This window comes from Chamaea fasciata, unplaced genomic scaffold (genome assembly GCF_029207755.1).
Source record: "Chamaea fasciata isolate MVZ Bird 193981 ecotype frontalis unplaced genomic scaffold, bChaFas1.0.hap1 SCAF_6, whole genome shotgun sequence".
Lineage (NCBI taxonomy): Eukaryota > Metazoa > Chordata > Aves > Passeriformes > Sylviidae > Chamaea > Chamaea fasciata.
Genome location: NW_027094091.1, coordinates 11,622,369 through 11,641,398, shown reverse-complemented (window position 1 = coordinate 11,641,398; position 19,030 = coordinate 11,622,369). Strand labels below are relative to the sequence as shown.

The 19,030-nt window shown below is 36.3% G+C and overlaps 1 protein-coding gene across 2 annotated transcripts in view; it reads right to left on the bottom strand.

Annotated features, from left to right (window-relative positions):
- Positions 1-19,030, bottom strand: part of PPP2R2C (protein phosphatase 2 regulatory subunit Bgamma) — a 194,155-nt gene that overhangs the window by 167,039 nt on the left and 8,086 nt on the right. The window contains exon 1 of one of the 2 annotated variants that reach the window (XM_066185427.1): positions 1,706-1,745. The exons of the other annotated variant lie outside the window; for it this stretch is intronic. Coding sequence (XP_066041524.1) covers positions 1,706-1,730 — 25 coding nt within the window. The 5' untranslated portion in view covers positions 1,731-1,745. Of the gene's footprint in view, positions 1-1,705; positions 1,746-19,030 lie in introns of those variants that run through there. 2 annotated transcript variants of the gene reach the window in all.

The following is a 19,030-nucleotide window of genomic DNA, read 5'->3' as shown; positions in this document are numbered from 1 at the left end:
ACAAAGAGAAACATCTAACAACATATTTTCAACAAGCCTTGTTTTTCTCATCCATTGAATTATCTTTCACGTGTTTTGATGCTTAAAAGCCATGAGGCTCTCAGTACAGTGGCTGAGTCAAAGTGAACAGCCAAGAAGCAGCCAAGAGCTCCATGACCACTGAAGGGCACAGAAACAGTCACCACTCCAAAGAATGGAAGCAGAACTACACAAAGCTATGGAAGATTAACAGGATTTTCTCCACAACTAATTAGAAAACATCTAGGACTTCCAGCAACGTGAATGTTTGTCCTTAGTAAATGTCGCTATAGGACACGGAAAGAATGACATGCACACAGTCAGGTCGTCAGGGCAAAAAGAGGGAAGTTTATTTTTTACTTCAATTTATATAGATTTTGGACAATGAGCAGGGATTGGAGGATGAGGTTGCCACCTCTCCAACCCCACTGGTCAAACTAGAAGTCCATCAATTGCCCCTCCTCAAGAGAAGAATGATAAACAAAAAGGACAGTTTACATTAACATCACTTTGTTTACATAAAAATCTGTGAGAAACTCCACTACAAAAATGCAAACATCAGAAGGCTGAAAAAGATCAGGGCGACAAGTAAATACTTAGAGAAGGCCAGGATATGAGGGGACTTTGTTGTGTGCACAGTCTGAGACAGAAAGGCAAAGGGAAGATCAGAGTGAGATCATTCCCCTCATTGACAGCACAGCTGATAGTGCCAGCTTCCCACAGCCCCCTGGAATGGAAGGAGCACAGCATTTGCAGCCAACAAAGCTGATTTTATGGTGTTACACTGCAAGAGTCACAGACAGAACCTGATCAGCACTGAAGTTCTTCCTGGGGCTATCAACTCATGGGCCCAGCACAGAAATATCTTCTAAAGACATTCAGAGTGCAGTACCAATGCCCTGAAATCAACTGCATCTCCTGCCTTTGCTGATAAGGTGATCCACAGTCACTACCTAATTGGGCATAAAGGTTCCTTACATAGGGCATCACTCATCAACAAATTCTCTTGCTACCTGTTTGAATATTAGAAGCTACAGGAAATGTTAGGGCCTTTTCCCTCCTTCCTAGTGCTAAATCCTCATGATTTAAAAAAGCAATCATGACAATATTTCATTTTGATTACACAAAGAGTTCCTGCAGAATGAAGAATTACTGATTATATTTAAATGACATAGAATTGAACAGAGGAATACCAAATAAACACATTAAAAAGAACATATTAACTATTTTCCACCAAATTAGATTTTATTTATAGCTACCAGCTCTTCTTTGACTATTAATAGAATTACAACCATAATGTCACCAGCTGCCAAACTGAAACAGAAATCTCTCTAGTGTCTCTCTGTGTCAGGCCACTTCATCACTGTGATAGTGGATTTTTTCCTTCTTTTGACTTGATAAAAAATTTTTAGTTTGCCATAATTGTTTCAAAACCTATTATTCTTTTATGTTGAAACACACAGGAGCATTTTATCTCTACCATGAAGAATTACTGATAGTTCCTTTAAAACCTTGAATGTATTTCCAAAAAACAGCAGTATCTACGAGAGGACAGACACAGCTGGAAAGTGATTTTTCATATGTCATTTACAACAACTTTGACTTGTGATAAATGCAATATCAATCAAAATATTAATAACCATATTTTATATATAAATCATCTGAATAAAACAGTAAATTTACTTACCATATGTGGCACACAGAGATTTCATTTTCCTTCATAAATAGGTCACAATCTAAATCCTGAAACAAAAAAAGCCTAGCAAAAACACAAAAATCTTTACTTTTTATGTGAAAGAAATTACCAATGCAAACATTTCCTAATGCAAAACAACAAGTGCTCTATATATCTAAATTTTTCCATGATCTATTGGAGAATAACTGAGACTTCCCTTAATATCTACGAGGTCAATTCTTTATCAACTAAAGATTCAACTCAGAGAACAAAGGTCTTGCGAATTCAGTGAAACCACACCCTTAGATGGGAGATCTTAACATTTTTATTTAATACTTGTTCTGAGAGAATAACTCACAGCTTCAACTTGACAACTTAACTAGGCATTGCAGAACATTTTAAGACATATGCTTTCTCCAAAGGGATCATGGTACAAGTTAATTTTAAAGTAGTTTAAAAGCTAAATTAGGGCTTTAGAAAAAGCAGAGGTTTGATGTATTGTATCAATACACTTATCACAAGTCTAAATCCTGCGCTGTATTTAAAAAGACAGCATTTGCACACTTAGCTAAATGGAAAGAACTCATATTATGAAATGCAGCTATAAAAATAACACCTGCTTTACTCATTCTTCCTTGAGGATCTGGTTAGATTAACACATATGTAATACTTATGATTTATTCATTGGTTTCTGAGTAGAAACATAAAGTAGCTAGACTGAACTATAAAAAACAGGTTAGTATAATTTCTCCTTTTATCACACTTGAGGAATAGCAATATGAGCGCTGTCAAATTGTACATGGTTTTTTTGTCTTGTTTTAGAACAGCTAATTTAAGCACATGATTCAGTTATCACAGCACTGATACATTAGGCCAGGAAAATATGGCCAACACTACTTTACAAAATCTCGATTCACAGATTCTAAAATTCAAATGCAGAACTGTAAGGTCTAAATACAAACTAACAAACAATTATAGAAACACAACAGGAAGCTTGATCTTCTCTAAGCACACATTCTTTAAACAGTTAATTTAAAAACAACATTTAGGAGTCTGATGATTAACACCTAATGCACTGAAGTAGTTAATATGAGGAAAACAGCACAGTTCTCTCTTAATACCCTACTGGCTCACTTTATAGCTTTAATATCAGCTAGACCAGGAAAACTTTGATAAATCCTGACAGATGTTTCATTTATGTGGTATTTCTAAAATTTTCATACTATAATGCATGGAATTGGAACCTTAAGTGAAAGGCTTCTGCAATAGTAATGAGACTGGTAAAGGCATTTTCCACGAAATAAGAATCACCCCATACCTCAGTAAGTTGCTTTAAGGCAAGGGCAAAGGGCTTCAGTGCACAGTAATTAAATATCTCATTGATTTAATGAGTATTTGGTAAAGGAAAAAAAAAAAAGTAAATCAGTACTCATTTGTGGAAGCACTCAGGTGGTGGGCAAAAGCCTCCAAGGACTTTTATGACCTTCCTAGCAAAGACATGATGGTTTCAGCAGATAGTCAGAGGTACCTAGCAGAGGCACCAGGGTTGCTTTAGCTTTTTTTGGAAGATGATAATTTGTAGTTCCATGCTCTCTTGACTGAGATCTGACAGATTTTCCAAATAAACATGTATGATCTACAGCCTAGGTTATTTTACAAATTGGCCTCAAACATATTCAAAAATCACATGAAATTCTCCCACAGTCTTCAACGTGAACCTATTTTGTATATGTGTTCCAAATTTCAACTCAATCTCCATGGAACTAAAAATCATTTAAATTAAGTATTACTAGAACAACATTTCAAATAAACTTCATGATCACAACAGAGGTTTTTGAATTACATTTTTAACTTTCCAAGCACATAAGAGCAATGGGATGGAGAAGAGTAGGCAATCATAATGCAGCCAGGCTGTGTCCACAAGGATGTGGTGTGCAATAAATAGAAACTGAGTGTGGCAACTGGGGACTGTCCATCACTATTTACACACTGTACCAGTTGGCATTACAGCAGAAGAAATTTTTAAGAATGGATTTTAAATTCTGCGGTATTCTTAATTTATGAAGCACAAACCTGGGTTTCTCCTTTTATGGATGAAAACTGTTAATTCAAGTAAAAGATCACTGAATGTTAACAACAGGTGTTGAATCAGGCTCAGCCATCCAGGATGTGCAATTATACTGAACAGATGTGCATGGAATAAAAAAAGATAAAAGCATCTTGATACATCAAAAAATATGTCCTTACATCTAGGTATTCAAAGTAAATGAGCCAAATCCTTTAAATTTTTACTCAAGCAAATTACTAGTAAAGCCAACAACAGTTTGCTCATCAAGGTCCTTAGTTATAAAATTTAAAACTTACAGGAGGACTACTGTTCCCCACAGAGGCCCCCTCATAAAATTAAGATCCCTATTTCTTACTGAAAGTAGAAAGTAAAAAGGAGTTAGGGGCATAAAAGCTGTCTTCACAAAGAGATAATTATTCCCCAGTTCTGCCAAAAATTATTCATTTAATGCTGCAATCACTGTGAGGAAATCCACAGTTCATGTTATGAAGCAGGCCAGACTTAATTGTTAAAATCACATTCTTTTCTTGATCATCAGTGTCTAGAGTGCTTGATGCTGTGACATCAAAGCAACAAGTGACCTTTGCCAATAGAAGCTTTCATAAATGAAATAAAAAGAATAAACATCTCAAATATTAAACATTTTTACACAATCTTAATATTGTCTTAATATTAGAGATCAGATAGATCAATTGCACACCATCTCTCATCAAAAAGTCCAGCTATAATCTTTAATTTATCAAAGGTCACTCACTGCACATATCTTAAAAATGTCAGCAAGACTTTATATAGAAGAATCAGAGTAACTGGTATTTCCTAAATATGTGTTTTCTGTAGAACAAAATGGCAACGACAGTGTGTGGGGTTTTTTGTTTTTATTTTATTTTTCTGAAAGTTACTGAATATCTCCCTGCAACAGTGAGTTACTATAATTTCATGCTGTTTTTTCAACTTGTCTAACAAAAAACATCAACTTTCAAGCAGTGACTATTTCCAGGTACACTCAGTACAATGTTTCCAACTCTTTAATTTTATATGCATCTCCCCTAGGTAGACTAACAAGTATTTTCCTAAGTTATATATATGAAATCTAAATTAGACAAAATCAAAATTGTAAAATAGGTTTCTCTTCTTCTCGTACTCTACATTTTTTCTACAGTTATAGCACATTTTCTAAATTTTCCCCATGAATATCCCTATGAAAAAAATGCAATCAATACAGTAAAATACTGCATGTCTAGTCAAACTACAAGAGACAGAACCAAGAGAAAAAAGTAAAAGACTGTACAATTAAATATATATTCAGAAGATTACTATGCTGTATAAAAGGAATGAAAAAAAGCAACAAAAAAGCATTTCACAAATTAGTGTAAGACTTGGGTAATGCCTCCAGAGTTTATTGCTATAAAGACTGTTCGCCCTGAGAGAGGAAGTGCTTTGTCTTCTACATGGGGAAAAATGTACACATCCACAAAGGGCTGGGGTTTTTTTCAACATCTTCATCTGCCTGATCTCTGATGAGTCTGTCAGACATTTCAGTACCAAGGCAAGGCACGGTGAGTGCAATAAACAAGCAGACCTAAAAGACTCTTCAAGCTAGACATAGTTAGAGTTTTCCCTAAAGAATAAAGGGTTCACCTTCTTCTTACCAGCATAAAAGGCATACCCTTTTATTCGGTGGAAAACCAAGAAAAGCTGAAGGCAAATGCCACTTCTTTAAACAAACAAAACGCTGTACAGTTGCAGAGGTGTACAGTAAACATAAAAAAAGCTTTAGGAAGGGCTGTGTTATTTCTTTTTAAAATCAGTTACTGTTTTGAATCTACTAAAGGCTATTCCTGGTAGTCAAAACACCATGATAGTGAATACAGACAATTGCCCTTGAAATCCAGTGTACTCAGAAACATCTTAAGCCCTGAGTTTTTGCATAAAATCTAATGTATTTACATACTATATTTATATATCTCTACTTTATATACAGTACTATATTTACACAGTATCAGGTTGAAAGGGAAAATTTAAATAATATCAGAATATTGCTCATTAAAGTTACAATTAGGCTAGACTTTGCTGCACATGATTCCATCAGGAATTTGAATCACACTGAACAACTGGAGGTGATTGGTGGTGGGTTAGCGCAACTGCTTCACATCTTTGCAGGTCCATGTGCACAAAGCCCACCTCACCTGGCCACAGCTATCACTGACAGACAAGAACTAAACTCTGCCTCTGACTAGATCCAAAGACTGACCGGACTTCACAGAGCTGGATGAATTTTTGTGAGTGTAACCTGCATTTATTACGTATGTTTTTAATCACCGTATCTTCCTGCCAAGAAGTCCTGTCTTCAAAAAAAGTTTAAATATTATTATGGTAAGTTAAAATATATAATAATTTCAGCCTGAGGTCAACAGTTTCCATCTTCTGTAAGACCTGTAGCACTGAAAATGTACTTCCATAGCTCTTGGAATAAAGAAAAGAAACTATGTTGATTGTTGTGCAGAATCAGGCATTCAAGAAAATATAACATACTCTACATGACATCATGGAAAAAAGAAGTGGCTATAGGCACAGTTCTAACTATCTTAAATAAAGAATGAAGAAGATGGAGAAATAAAAAAAATAAAAAGGTAAGGTTCTAGAAAAATATTTACATAATTCAGAAGAGAAATGCCTTGAGGAATACTAAAATGTAACATATGTGAACAAAAAAACAAATGCTGTATCAAAAGGTATTTGTAGAAGATCAAACTTTTTGCTGATGAAGACATTGTAAAAATGACATTTTAATTACCTGTTTATATCTACAGGACTGGAATAATAACTGGTTTAAATCCTGCACATCTGTTGCTGTATTTTCTCGGTATTTCAAGAACACAGACTTTAACCTTACCCCATACTGGCCACTTACCAGTTAGATTTTCCTTCTATACATGGCATATTGTTACTTTGCTAAAAGCCAAATTACTGGACCTGATCTGAGAAAAAAAATCCCACACAAGTTGAGCAACTGCATCAGAGTGGGGTGGCAAAGGGGACCAGCACAACAACACAGTTTGTCCAAGCAAGCATGGCCTGCACTGCAGAACTGCTTGTGCCACATCACGCTCCAGCCATCCCAGCTCTTTTCCCATCAGCACATCTCATAATTAAATACGTTATATGCCTGTCACGTTAGAAATCATCAGAGCTGTAGCAGTCAGAATTCCCGTTTGAGTAACGTAAATCATCATAACGCAACCTAAGCCCCTCTCTACAATCAGCAGCACAAACAGCCCCTCCACAGTGTTCACACACTGACCTCTGAGACTTCAGGCAGTGCTGACTGTCCACTGACAGGTCTGCAAATATGGTATGACAGACTCAACCATAAAATTACGACAAATAACCCTTCTGATTTTATTACTCGTCATCTACTTCATGTATTAAAAAAAAAAAAAAATCCTGAGCAAATCTCCTCTGGGAGGATTTGAGAAGCTGTGATTTAACAGACATTTCAGGATTTTCAGAAAAGAGAGCTATCTATGTTCTATAACCCCAAATCCCACCCGAAAGAGGGGAACAAAGCCAGCAGCTACGACTTCATGGTTTCAAGCAATACTTTACAACTGCTCCCTGTAGAAAAACAGCTATCACCTCGTCAGCAAAAACTGATATGAAAAGTCAGATTTCTGCTCCTCCTGAAGTCAGTGACAGTTTTACTGTAGCATTCTGTAGGTTCTAAATTGAGTCCCATTAGGATAGAATTCATTTTTTAATGATTTTCTCCCATTTTTTCGAAGAGCAAAGTAACTTCATTTTAAAATATTAATTATTGTCACCTGCAGACAATTACAGTAGAACCTTGTGACTTTGTAACAATGATTACTTGATGAGGTTTTCTGAATTAAGCAAGTTAACCAACTGAAAAAATACAACAGGAAAGCAACACAAATTGTCTAAGTTTAGTTAAAATTGTTCATACTACTTCATAATGTATTAGTCAATCTGATACGTTGCATCTTAGTTTTCAGATCCTTCACTTGCATTCCTGGTTGTATTAAGCATCATTACTGCAAAATGATAGCTAATGCTAGGAATACAAAGGAAGAGTGACAACCTTCTGAACCCAGCAATAAGTTTTTATTTCTCATCTAAATCCACAGATTTGTTGCTCACATCATTTTAATTTTGCAGTCAGTTAGAACTCCAAAGCCACAAGGCTGTCACAGCAGCTAAACTTTCACAAATTTGATTTTTAAACTTTAAGTATTACATATAATTATTTTATATATATATTATTATTATCAAATATAGTTTACTAGTGAAATATGGTTTCTGAATTTGACTTTATTTTTCACAACAACTGCTATAAGGCTAATACGCTATAAAATTATTATAGAACATAATTATATTTGAAATCTGTGAAAATTATATACCTTTCATTTATTTTTCTTTTATTGCAACTTGTAAGTATTTATCCAAAACCTCCAGTCCCTTTCATTTTCATTTTCTACGTTCATACAGTTGTTTTTCTACACTTGTACATACCCTTGAAGCAACTAAAGGCAATTGGAAAAAAAGTTAAGATGCTAAAACAGTGTTTTTTTAATTAGCAAGAGACTATGTGAGAAGATGCTGTAATTACTTCAACTTATTTCCTTAAAGTACTCTTTTTCATGCTAAATATTTCTGTAAAACAAGTCATTTTCATCCAAAACTATTTTTTATTTCTATAGTTATGTGAAGTCTTTCTTTCTCCCTCATACACACAATTCTTAAAAAGTAATTTGCCAGCAGCACAAATGCAAATAACCAGAAACTAAAAATGTTTCAGTAGTATGTTGATGATCCAGTATGATGACTGCTACATGCTGGGATCATCAAGCTTTGAACCTTACTTTATGCAAGACACAAAAAGGATATAACTCAGTTAATGTCATACCTGTAGTTGTCTTTGTTTTCTCCATACCACTCATTATGTTGCCCAATTCCCTAGATTTTCTATAGTTTATACTTTTCTGTACAGGATTTTCACTGACTGAGTGTAAGAGTGCCAACTCAGCAATTCAGCATCCCAACCTAAATACCTAAAAACTAAAACCACATGATTCGGGGCAACACATTTTAAAGTGCACTGCTTCTCACCTTGCACAAAAGGTCACTAGAGGGAAAGAGATTCCAGCTCTCCAGAATGCTAACAACATGTCTTCCAATTTTTGCAATAGATCAGGTATGGCTTATAGAAGAGTATTCTGCATTTCACTACGCTGATTCACCTGCTCAACCTGGTGAAAATTAAACCAACATCATAATATAATTATTATACTACAATGCATACATGTCTGGCATTTAAATTAGGCTGCATGGGCAATTGCCCACTTGATATGGCAATTCTGAAGTCTTTCTCAGAAGGTTTTCAAAGGTAAAAAAATTCCAAGTTCTTAAAAAAAGGAAACATATTCCATTAGATGGCAGGAAATCTAACACCTTCAGAGATCTTCTGTAACTTTGCAATCATAAGGGCTACTGGAAAATTCCCTGTTTCTTGAAACAGGCAGGTCACTGTTTGCTTTAGAAACTCATCAGTCTGTGCTTTTAATGAAGAGCTGGTCCAAAAGTACATACCAAGAACTCACCTGGTGGAGCATGGCTTCACTCCCAGTGCCAGCAAAGATGCCATGCAGCCTCCTAGCACCAGAAGTGAAGCAGTTTTCAAGTAAGCTGTGTTACTCTCTAGGCCTTGCAGGAGGCTCATCTCCACGTTTCTCCTCTGCTCCTTGTAATGCCTCTTCCCATGTTTTCACCTCATTCCCAGTCTCTGTTCAGACAGCCTCAGCATGTAAATGTGATGACCAAGTACTACCAGTGTCCTCCACACACTCAGAGTTCTGATTTCCTTTACACCTGTGTTCCACAGTGCCAGTCCATCCCTCCATCCCATCCATCTTGATGGCCAGTACCTGCTCTGTGTCAAATCAAACAGCGATTCTTCCTCTACTCAGCCCCTTTCCAGCAGGCAGAGAGAATGCAATCCAAAGAAGAGAACAGAAAGTTGTAAGACTTCAATACAAAAAAAATCTGTGATTCCAATCAGACCAGAACTGCAATTACAGAAAGGTCAATTCAGTTCTGCATCTGGGAAAATTCCCTGTGTGCTGAGCTGACAGAAGGGGAGGGGGGGGGGAGGGGGGGCGTGTAATTCTATCTACCCACTTCTACCAATACTTACATGAGATTATTTAAACAATCATTCTTCTGAGGCTTATAAATTGGTCAAAGAAAAGTGGGTATACACAGGAACAAAGACACTCCTGAATATAGTCAAATTGATTATATCCACCTTGTCAATTGGAAGTTCCTCCTTCAAAGAATGCAAGTACTAGAGCTTTTTCAAAGGGAGGTTGATGGAATTCTTTCTTTTTTTAATGGGCAAAAGGATACCAAGAATTTTCTTGTGAGGCTTAGGGTGAAAGCTAAGTTGGCAGTCTAAACTAGATTTGTCTGTGAAAAATCAGCCTGTAGCCAATCCAGGAAAAAAATATTGTTAGCCTTAATGGTTAGGAGTTGGTCAAAGTTGGAAACTGGAAATACAATCCTGAAAAAGGGACTTTATTACCTTAAATAACAGAGAATAGTCAACTTCTATCAGAGTTAACAAATATAATTCAAACATCTTTATTAATTTTGACAGGATGTCAAAAGAAAAGTTTGCAGATAAATGTAAAATACTGAAAATTCTTTAAAAATTAAACTGATTTTTTTTTTTAAATTGTCTCTTTCCAGCTCACTGTAATTGACAAAAATACCTATTTTCAAATGAAGAGACAGGACAAAAATCTTTAACATATGAGACTGTATGTTCTACATACCAACCCTCCATCTACTAAGAGTGACTAGCATACTTAACGTCAAATCCTATCTCATACCTAACAGCCTATGATGCATGCAGATGGTTTTAATCCCACCAAGGAAACATTCTCCTCCATTGAGAACTGTGAGGTGACATGGCTATCGACTTTCATCAAAGTCCTATGTTCTACTAGGAAATCCATGTCTCTGGGGACACATGCACACAGAGGCAGTTATATACTGGAGGAAAATACATGCATAAGCAGAGTGTTGGAATGCATTTCCCACACCCAGCAAGTATTTTCCATATAGGGAGAAGTTTAAGACTCACCCCTTAAGGTAAAGAACCCAGAAACTTCGATACCCTTCTGACAGTAATTGGCTCAGGGCCAAGAGGTAAGCATCTTTTGGACCTTGTCACAGTTCTTCAAACCCAGTATCTCTTTCTATTAACTGCAAGCCAGGTTTTCCCTCCTAAAACATTCAGTATTTAGGAAGAAGCACAAAAGAAGTAAAGAGCTTTTTGGAGTGTTGTAGCAGGGTGTCTGAGGTTTTCTCAGATACCTGTGCTTGGCTTATCATTTTTTTTCTGTAACATTTGTTATTTATTAAGCCTTTTGCTTTACAAAACACCTCTGAAAAGCAGTCTCACTGAAATTAATATTGTTCACTTCTCTGCAAAGGCTGGACCCTCAGAGACTGATATATTAACAGGTAGTTAATAAGAGTATGGCCACGTGCTAATCTGTATCAGCAGAGTTACACCAACTTTCTCCCCTGATGGCAGTAAATGTTGAAACTATGACCTTGTTCCCAACACGAGGCACTTTGGCCACTACACAGAAAGCAGTTTCCCATATAGGCATTTTCGTCCCACAGGACCCCCATCACCTCAAAACAAAAAGAGCTTGTCATTATTACCAGCAATCCCTGGCAGTATTGACTGTACATTTCCCTGGGCCTGTCCACACAGTGGTGATTAATTGTATAAAATAACTACATCAAGTCAGCCAGCAACAGTTATTGATCAACTTGTAATGAACACAAATGTAAGCTTAGTGTTTTCTAGACCCTTTGTCTATTTATGTATTTCTATTTACTACAAATAGATCAATTTCAAGTGGAATACTTTGCTGTTTTCCAGTTATCTCCAATCATCCCTTTGCAGTTCTTAGTTTCCACTGAAGTTTGCCATTATTTATTTCATTTCAAATACTAAAACCACAACTACTACATGTAAGAGGACAGAGAGAAGAAAACAAAACCATCCTTGTAACTATTCATTCTTCAGGGAAGTCCCAAAATATTAGCTATATACACTGGAAAAAGAAATGTCGTAAGGGTGTTGATGGAAGCTAATGACCACAACACAATTCTTATCTAAAACCTACAACCAAAGTATTCACACCTTCTTGTTTCAGCAGGACATAGAGCCTTATTAATCAAATTTTATCCAGGACTCCACTCAAACATCAGGACACTACCTGCTCCTTGAAGAATTGCCGTAATTCACAATTCCCAGTCCCCTTTCTCATTTCACAGAATTCAGGCACAGTGAAATGACTGTGGAAAGACTAGACCAGCTCTTGATCAAATGGCAGCCAGAATTTAATTAATCTTCATGTGTTTACCTAGTAAGAAACTGTTGAGCCACTGTGAATGTTCTAACTTTCAGATGGAGTTCAAATTTCAGGCTATAAATTCTTATACAAGAAAACATGCACTTCATATACACTAACAACTTTATTTTAGACAGCTATACAGTAATATGTGTGCAGTTCTTAACCAGCTTTTGAACACAATGAAATGGAACAAAAAAGCTTTGGGAAGGCAGTGGGCTGCAGAATGAATTCCCCCAACCCTGACTTTGAGGTAGGCAGTGATGGTCCCTATAGGACTCTGCCGAGCAGAGATAACAGGCACTGTCAAAACAGGTTTCCTAGAGCAGATTGCCTAACAATCTGGGAAGGGCAGGATCCAAAGATTTCCCAAGGAGAACATTTTCACATCCAATCAGTCTTTCAGCTCTGCCCAGACTGTCCATAAAAAGGCTCATATAGCAGGCTAAGATGTGATGGAGGGATGAAAAAATCAGTCTGGTAGAAATTAGATGAAGTCTAAATTAATTTTTTTGTAGTTTACTGAAGAGAAACTCCTATCATGAACCTTCCTTATCTTATGTCATTTCCCTTTTTTTCTTTTATTTTAAATGACTGTTTTAAATTTTAAATATAGTTATGCTGTGATTTTTTTTTCCAAATAAATTATGAGGTATTAGCATATGCCACAGTCAAAGGGAATTTTTTTTTAAATAATCATGAATACTCAATCCAGCCTACAGATATAATAATCACCCATGGGAATGAGACTTAATATACCAATCTTCAAAAATCATGGTCTCTCTCTCTCCTGACTGAGGCCATATCTGAAAGGCTAAGAAAGTTCATATAGGTATTTCAGCCAATCAACTTCTGGAAATCCTGCAGATGTTATTTACAAACATCTGCTGTGCTCATTAAGTACTATAATTGAAATATTTACATTTTTCTAAATAAAAATATAAATTCAAAACAAGGATATCTCCACCTCTTCAATAAACATGATAATAACTTAACATGTCTAAGATGACCAAATCAGCAGACATAGCTGGCAAACAAAGAAACCAGAAGTACCCTGTGAGGCACTGAAAAGAAATATATTCCATAAGTTTGGGGATATTTTATAATGGAAGCTTAAGTGACGGATGAAGTAGAATACCAAGAAGCATGGCTACATGCAGATAAATATCTGCTTTATTTATCCTTGGTAGGCAAACAAGTAGAGCCCATTAGCTGCAGGTTTAGTAATAGGGATAAACAAAGAGAAAAAACAGAATTAGATAAGGAAGTTTTCAGATTATATTTCACATTCAATATTATTCCTTTAAAAATAAAAGTCAACAGAAAGACAGAGATAGTAATACAATCAATTGTACATTACAAGAAAGCAAAAAGATACACTAATCCAAATGGCCTCTTTTCCATTTTTTCATTCCTGCACTGACTCTAATACTAAGAGATATAAAATGTGAATGTAAATACCTCTAGAAATTTAAATTTATGGCTGTCCTAGCAACCGTGTCTCATAAACTTGCATGCATGCAGTATTCTGCATGGTATTTGGTGTGAGCTTTTGTGCTTTCACAGCAACAAGGTTGAATTATGGTTGCTGTGGGAACTATATCTTTGAATTTCTTGACTTGTGCTCTCGTACCAACTCAAATGTTACATTTACATAGGTAAGCATTTGCTGGCTTTCTCCACGAAAAGGAGCCCACGTGAATGGTTACATACTTAAGTATTCTCACCAAAGAAACAACACAGCTCCATGTCTGGGGAAGTACAGAGCTCCAATCACTGTCACACTGCATTCACAAGAAGTAAAATAGAGGCATGTAAAACCTGGGAGTCAAACGTGGCAAGGTACCTATAGAAACGGTAATATGTGATTATGTCACTGAGAGTTTGGGGTTTGCCATCCTCCTTTATTTGTTCAGCTTTTTAACCATGGGGTTTGAATACATGCTTTCTTTCAACCATTAGATGACACAGAGCGAGAGAAAAAGAGAAAGAGAGATATACAGATGTCAGATGCTTTGGAGCTTCTCTGTGAGTGTGAGCAAGTGTGAGGGGGTCAGTATTGCCAGGTCAGCATTGGCCAACCCCAGTCAGCACAGGCATTGCTCCGGGTACTTTCTGAACTTACAGCAAAAGCAAGCAATGACTGCACAAGTCTACATTGATGTGTAATATAGGTCACAAGCTGCTCTAGAAACTCACCTCAGCATAGGGGGGGAGAGAGGGAGAGACAGATCTTACAGCTGATAGACATATTCTCTAGCAGAGGTGATTTGTCTCCTAGTAGAATCAAGAAGCCTAAACTTTGAGGCCTGTTTTCTTGACATGAAATATTCTATTCCCCATGGATAATACTATTCCCTCCAGAACACATTTTATGATTTGACATCATCATGAAAAGAGAGTCAAGGCCTTCAAGAAAGCTCTGTGCATTTTTGGAATTATCGCTGAATTATGCCTCTAAAATCATCAGCCTAGGAATCAGAAATACTAATTTAATATTGCAATATTCTTAAATTGAAATAAATTTCAATGCACAGTTGTACTTCCAGAAGTCAACACAGGTATCATGCTTTAAGGAAGATTTTTGATTAATATGTAGGAGTATGAGGAGAGGGAGAAATCAAAAAGCAACATAATGTCACAGATCCTGAGGCATGGTGGCACCTTTCTGAAGAAACACCAAAGCACAGCTACACTCCCAATGCACTCAGCAGACTCTCAAGGTCTCTCTAGCTTTCACTTAAGAAAGGTGGATGTGCCACTAGGGCAAGTATTCTTGGGGAGAAAAAACTCAACCCAGAAAAAGCAATCAAAGTGAAATATGGCTGTGACGCCCTGGTTTAGAATAGAGAAATCAGCACACACTGAAAGTAACAGCCTGCCAAGATCAAGGAAAAAAAAAACAAACAAAAAAAACCAAACAAACCAAAAAAAACTACATGAAAAATTTCAAGGGAAAAAATCCACAATTTTAAGATGTAGTGCATGAAAAATAAGAATTCTTCTTACTTTAAATTTATTGTATCTACTTTGTATATCATTACAAAGGACACCAAGTTAGTGCTTCTTGCATATAAATGAAATCTGAAGCGTGGGTTATTCCCACAATAAACAATCAATTTCAAAGCAGAGTTTACAATGTTACCACAGGAACTTATTAGAGAAACTTCAAAAATAAGAGTTATCTGACAAACAAAACCACATATTGAGGAAAACTAGTCTGTATTAAAAACTTCAAATATCATGAAGATTACTCAGTAAGACAGATTTAACAAGAAACTACCAAGTCTTGCAAGGACAACAATTCTGCTTTGCATCTTTGAGTCTAGTCATAACATAGAAGTTTATTCTGGATATAAAGAGAAGGAATATTAAATATAATTTGCATCTCCCAAAGAAATTGTGGGTTGTTTTCATTTCAGGATCTCAAGATCACTAAATATGGTAATTAGTTATAGTAGTTGTGTGAAGTGGAAAGGCACATCACTAACAATGCAACCATGCTGAATAGTTTTACAACTCACTTTTGAATGACACATGCCCTCTCTATGAATAGAATGTCAAATCAACAGCTCCTGTTAGTGTCTAGACATAATTGTCTCTGAATTGAATACATCAGTGTTAACTGCAATGCCAAAATGGTCCCAACTAAAATAATGGAACTGTCTCTTGCACCGTACTCTGCATATTTTGTAAAAATTACACAATACAATAGGTGGAGAAAGATTTATGAGGTTAACATTTTGCATATTCCTGCAATCAGCCCAACTGTCAACTCTATTCACTGTGATGTGAGCCACTATAAAATGTGCTTGCAAATAAACATAAGCAGAACATCTGGGGAATGCATGCATTCTGAGAAGAAACTGTATTTGATGGAAGACTTAAAAACTTACAAATAGGCCATCAGTTTTTTGAACATACAAATATTTTTAATTATTATTGTATATTTCAGTTGTTATAGCCATGTGCAAAATATTATGTATAAAGAAACCCAGTATTTATTTTCTTACTTATTCTGAAGCCTCCTGGAGAAAAAGTCAAACACATCTATACTGATCTCATATAATTTTCTTTTGATTTTTATATGAACCTTGCATAGACATCATAAAAAAGTGTATGCGTGTACATTTGTAAGCATGTAGAAAATATAGGAATTCTAAAACTATTTTGCAAAATAACTAAAATTAAGCCACAGAGTTCTTCATGTTGGCACATTCAGATATTAGAATGTTGTGCACAACTTCACAATGTAATGTCTAAATTGTCTAACAGAGCAGCTTGCGTGTGTAATCTGAAAGCCACATTCATACCACATAGAGGTATGAATGGAATCCAGTGGTACCTTCTACAAAAGCAGTCATATTTATAGATTTACTAATTGGAAATATGAAGTAAATCAACAGCAGGATACTACCACATGCAAGAATATTTGAGGTCAATAACAAATGAAATGCTACATTCTCACCCTTCGCTGGAACCACAAGGGCTTTTACTACCCCATACTTATCCCCAGAAAGAGAATCACAGGCTCGTTTTGGTTGGAAGACACCCTTAAGATCATCCATTCCCACTACTAACACTGCACTGCCAAGTCCTCCACTAAACCACATCTTGACATGGCACATCTAGATATCTTTCAGACATCTTCAGGGATGGTGACTCCACCACTGCCCTTGCAGCCTGTCCCAATGCCTGAACACCCTTTCAGTGAAGAAACTTTTCCTAATATCCAATCTAAACCTCCTCTGGTGCAACTTGAGGCCATTTTGCTTGTCCTGTTACTTGGCAGAAGAGACCAACCCCACCTCTCTACAATCTCCTCTGAGGTGGTTGTAGAGAGCCATAAGGTCCACCCTGAGCCTCCTTTTCTCCGGACTAAACAACTCCTGTTCCCTCAGCCCCCCTCCACAAGACTTGTGCGCCAGATCCTTCATTAGTTTCATTGACCTTCTCTGGACAATGTTCCAGCACCTCAAAATTTGCACAAAATATGTAAGGTGATCACTCTAAAACATATAATCAACACAGTGCTGCATTCACTCTCCTTCATGAGAAACAAATAGAAGCTTCCTAATACTGAGTATCCTCTTAAGCTTTTAATGACAAAAAGACACAAGGAATATATTCGGCAGTTGAAAAAAAGCCTCACGTGTTTCTCAGTACTCCTTACCTCATGAAACAAGGTCACATCACTGTATCAGTTTTGAACACAAAATGACTAACAATGAATCTGAAGGTACAGTAGCTTTGATAAGATCAATCATTACAGCAAGTAGCAATCTAGGGTTCTACCAACCAATATCAGAGCCTAGGTTAAATTATACACTTGAAAATATGCTCAGGAAGGCTGGTCTCCTTCCTGACCATAAGTACAAGCTTTAACAAGTACATGTTTTAATGCCTTCTCCCAGTACCTCATTATTCTTTAGTTTTATAGCCCACAAATTATAGATAGACTCAGTATAAATTGCTCTGGAGTGCTAAAGAAAAAAAAGAATGAGAAAGCACATTAGAAGCACATTGTAGTCTGCACATTAGTTTTGCTATTTTACATATATATAGCTATTTTCAAAACAGCAGCTGTATGTTCTTACTGTGAGAGAAGAGCCACTCCTTACACAGAAAAAAATACTACAATGACTCAGACGCCACCTCTGACTCACATGAAGTTGCACTGAGGAAGGCCAGCCACCACAAAGTTCTTCCTGCATGCTACAGAAAACGTCTATTAAAAATCCACGGTGAGGTAGTCAAAAACATCTACATTTAAAAAGACTCTTTAGATTAAGTAAAAGTGACTGCATTCATCATGTCAACCAAAGGTTTTAGCATGGTAATTAACGCAGACCATTTAAAAACATACACTGAACTGATACCAAAAACTGAAGGAAAATAAAGCACTAAGTCTCTAATGCTATCCTTAGAAATCAGCAAACTATGAACTGAGTGACCAAAAAAGCATCACATGAAACCCCTGGAGTCAGTCTTAAAATTGAAAAAAGAAAAAGAAAGAAATCCCATTGTGCAGTGCCGAAAAGAGACTTTGCTAAGTTCATAACTGCTAGAAATTTATGTGGCAGCTCCCTCTTCTGGAGCACCAAACCCTGACAATTCAGCTGAGATGGCAAGACATAGAATCTGACTAGTAAATAACACCTTTTCACTGTTGTTGGATTTTGTCATGTACCATTAGGCAATCATACACAGACTTCTGAGCTATTGCCCATTATTTTGAATGAGTTTATATTCAAGTAGCATGCTTACGAAGGAAAGGTAGTTGAAAATACCTGAATAGTTTGAAATACCTTTGGAATTTTCTCATCAGACAATAAAAACATGAAAGAAAAAAAACTATATTGACTTCTGCTTTCAATCTCTCAGCATTTTACTAAAAAAATGCGTTTTACAGAAAATAACTGATCAACAAGAATATTACAATTCAACCTGCGTGGCCTGCAATATGACTTCTGAATCCATATTTCCAGAAGTAAAGCTTCTGGGTTGCAATTCTGGGTTGAAACAGAAGAATCTGATCTTGAAATTTCTTTCAGCTGTGACAGGTTCATACAAAAAAAAAAAAATCCTTGCACAGTAGAAAAAACTTCTCTGTGCATCAGCTCTTCAACCACTCTGCAAGACAGCTTGGGCAATTTCTACACATATTTCTACACTGAAATTGGAAAAAACGGAAAATTGGTACTCTCTGTCCCCACATAAAATTAATCTCCATAATGGAACCCTAGCTTTCTGACTTGACCTATAATTGAAGAGGAGGCTTTGTGAAGACCTGGTGATTTTTCTGCATCTCAGCTGGAA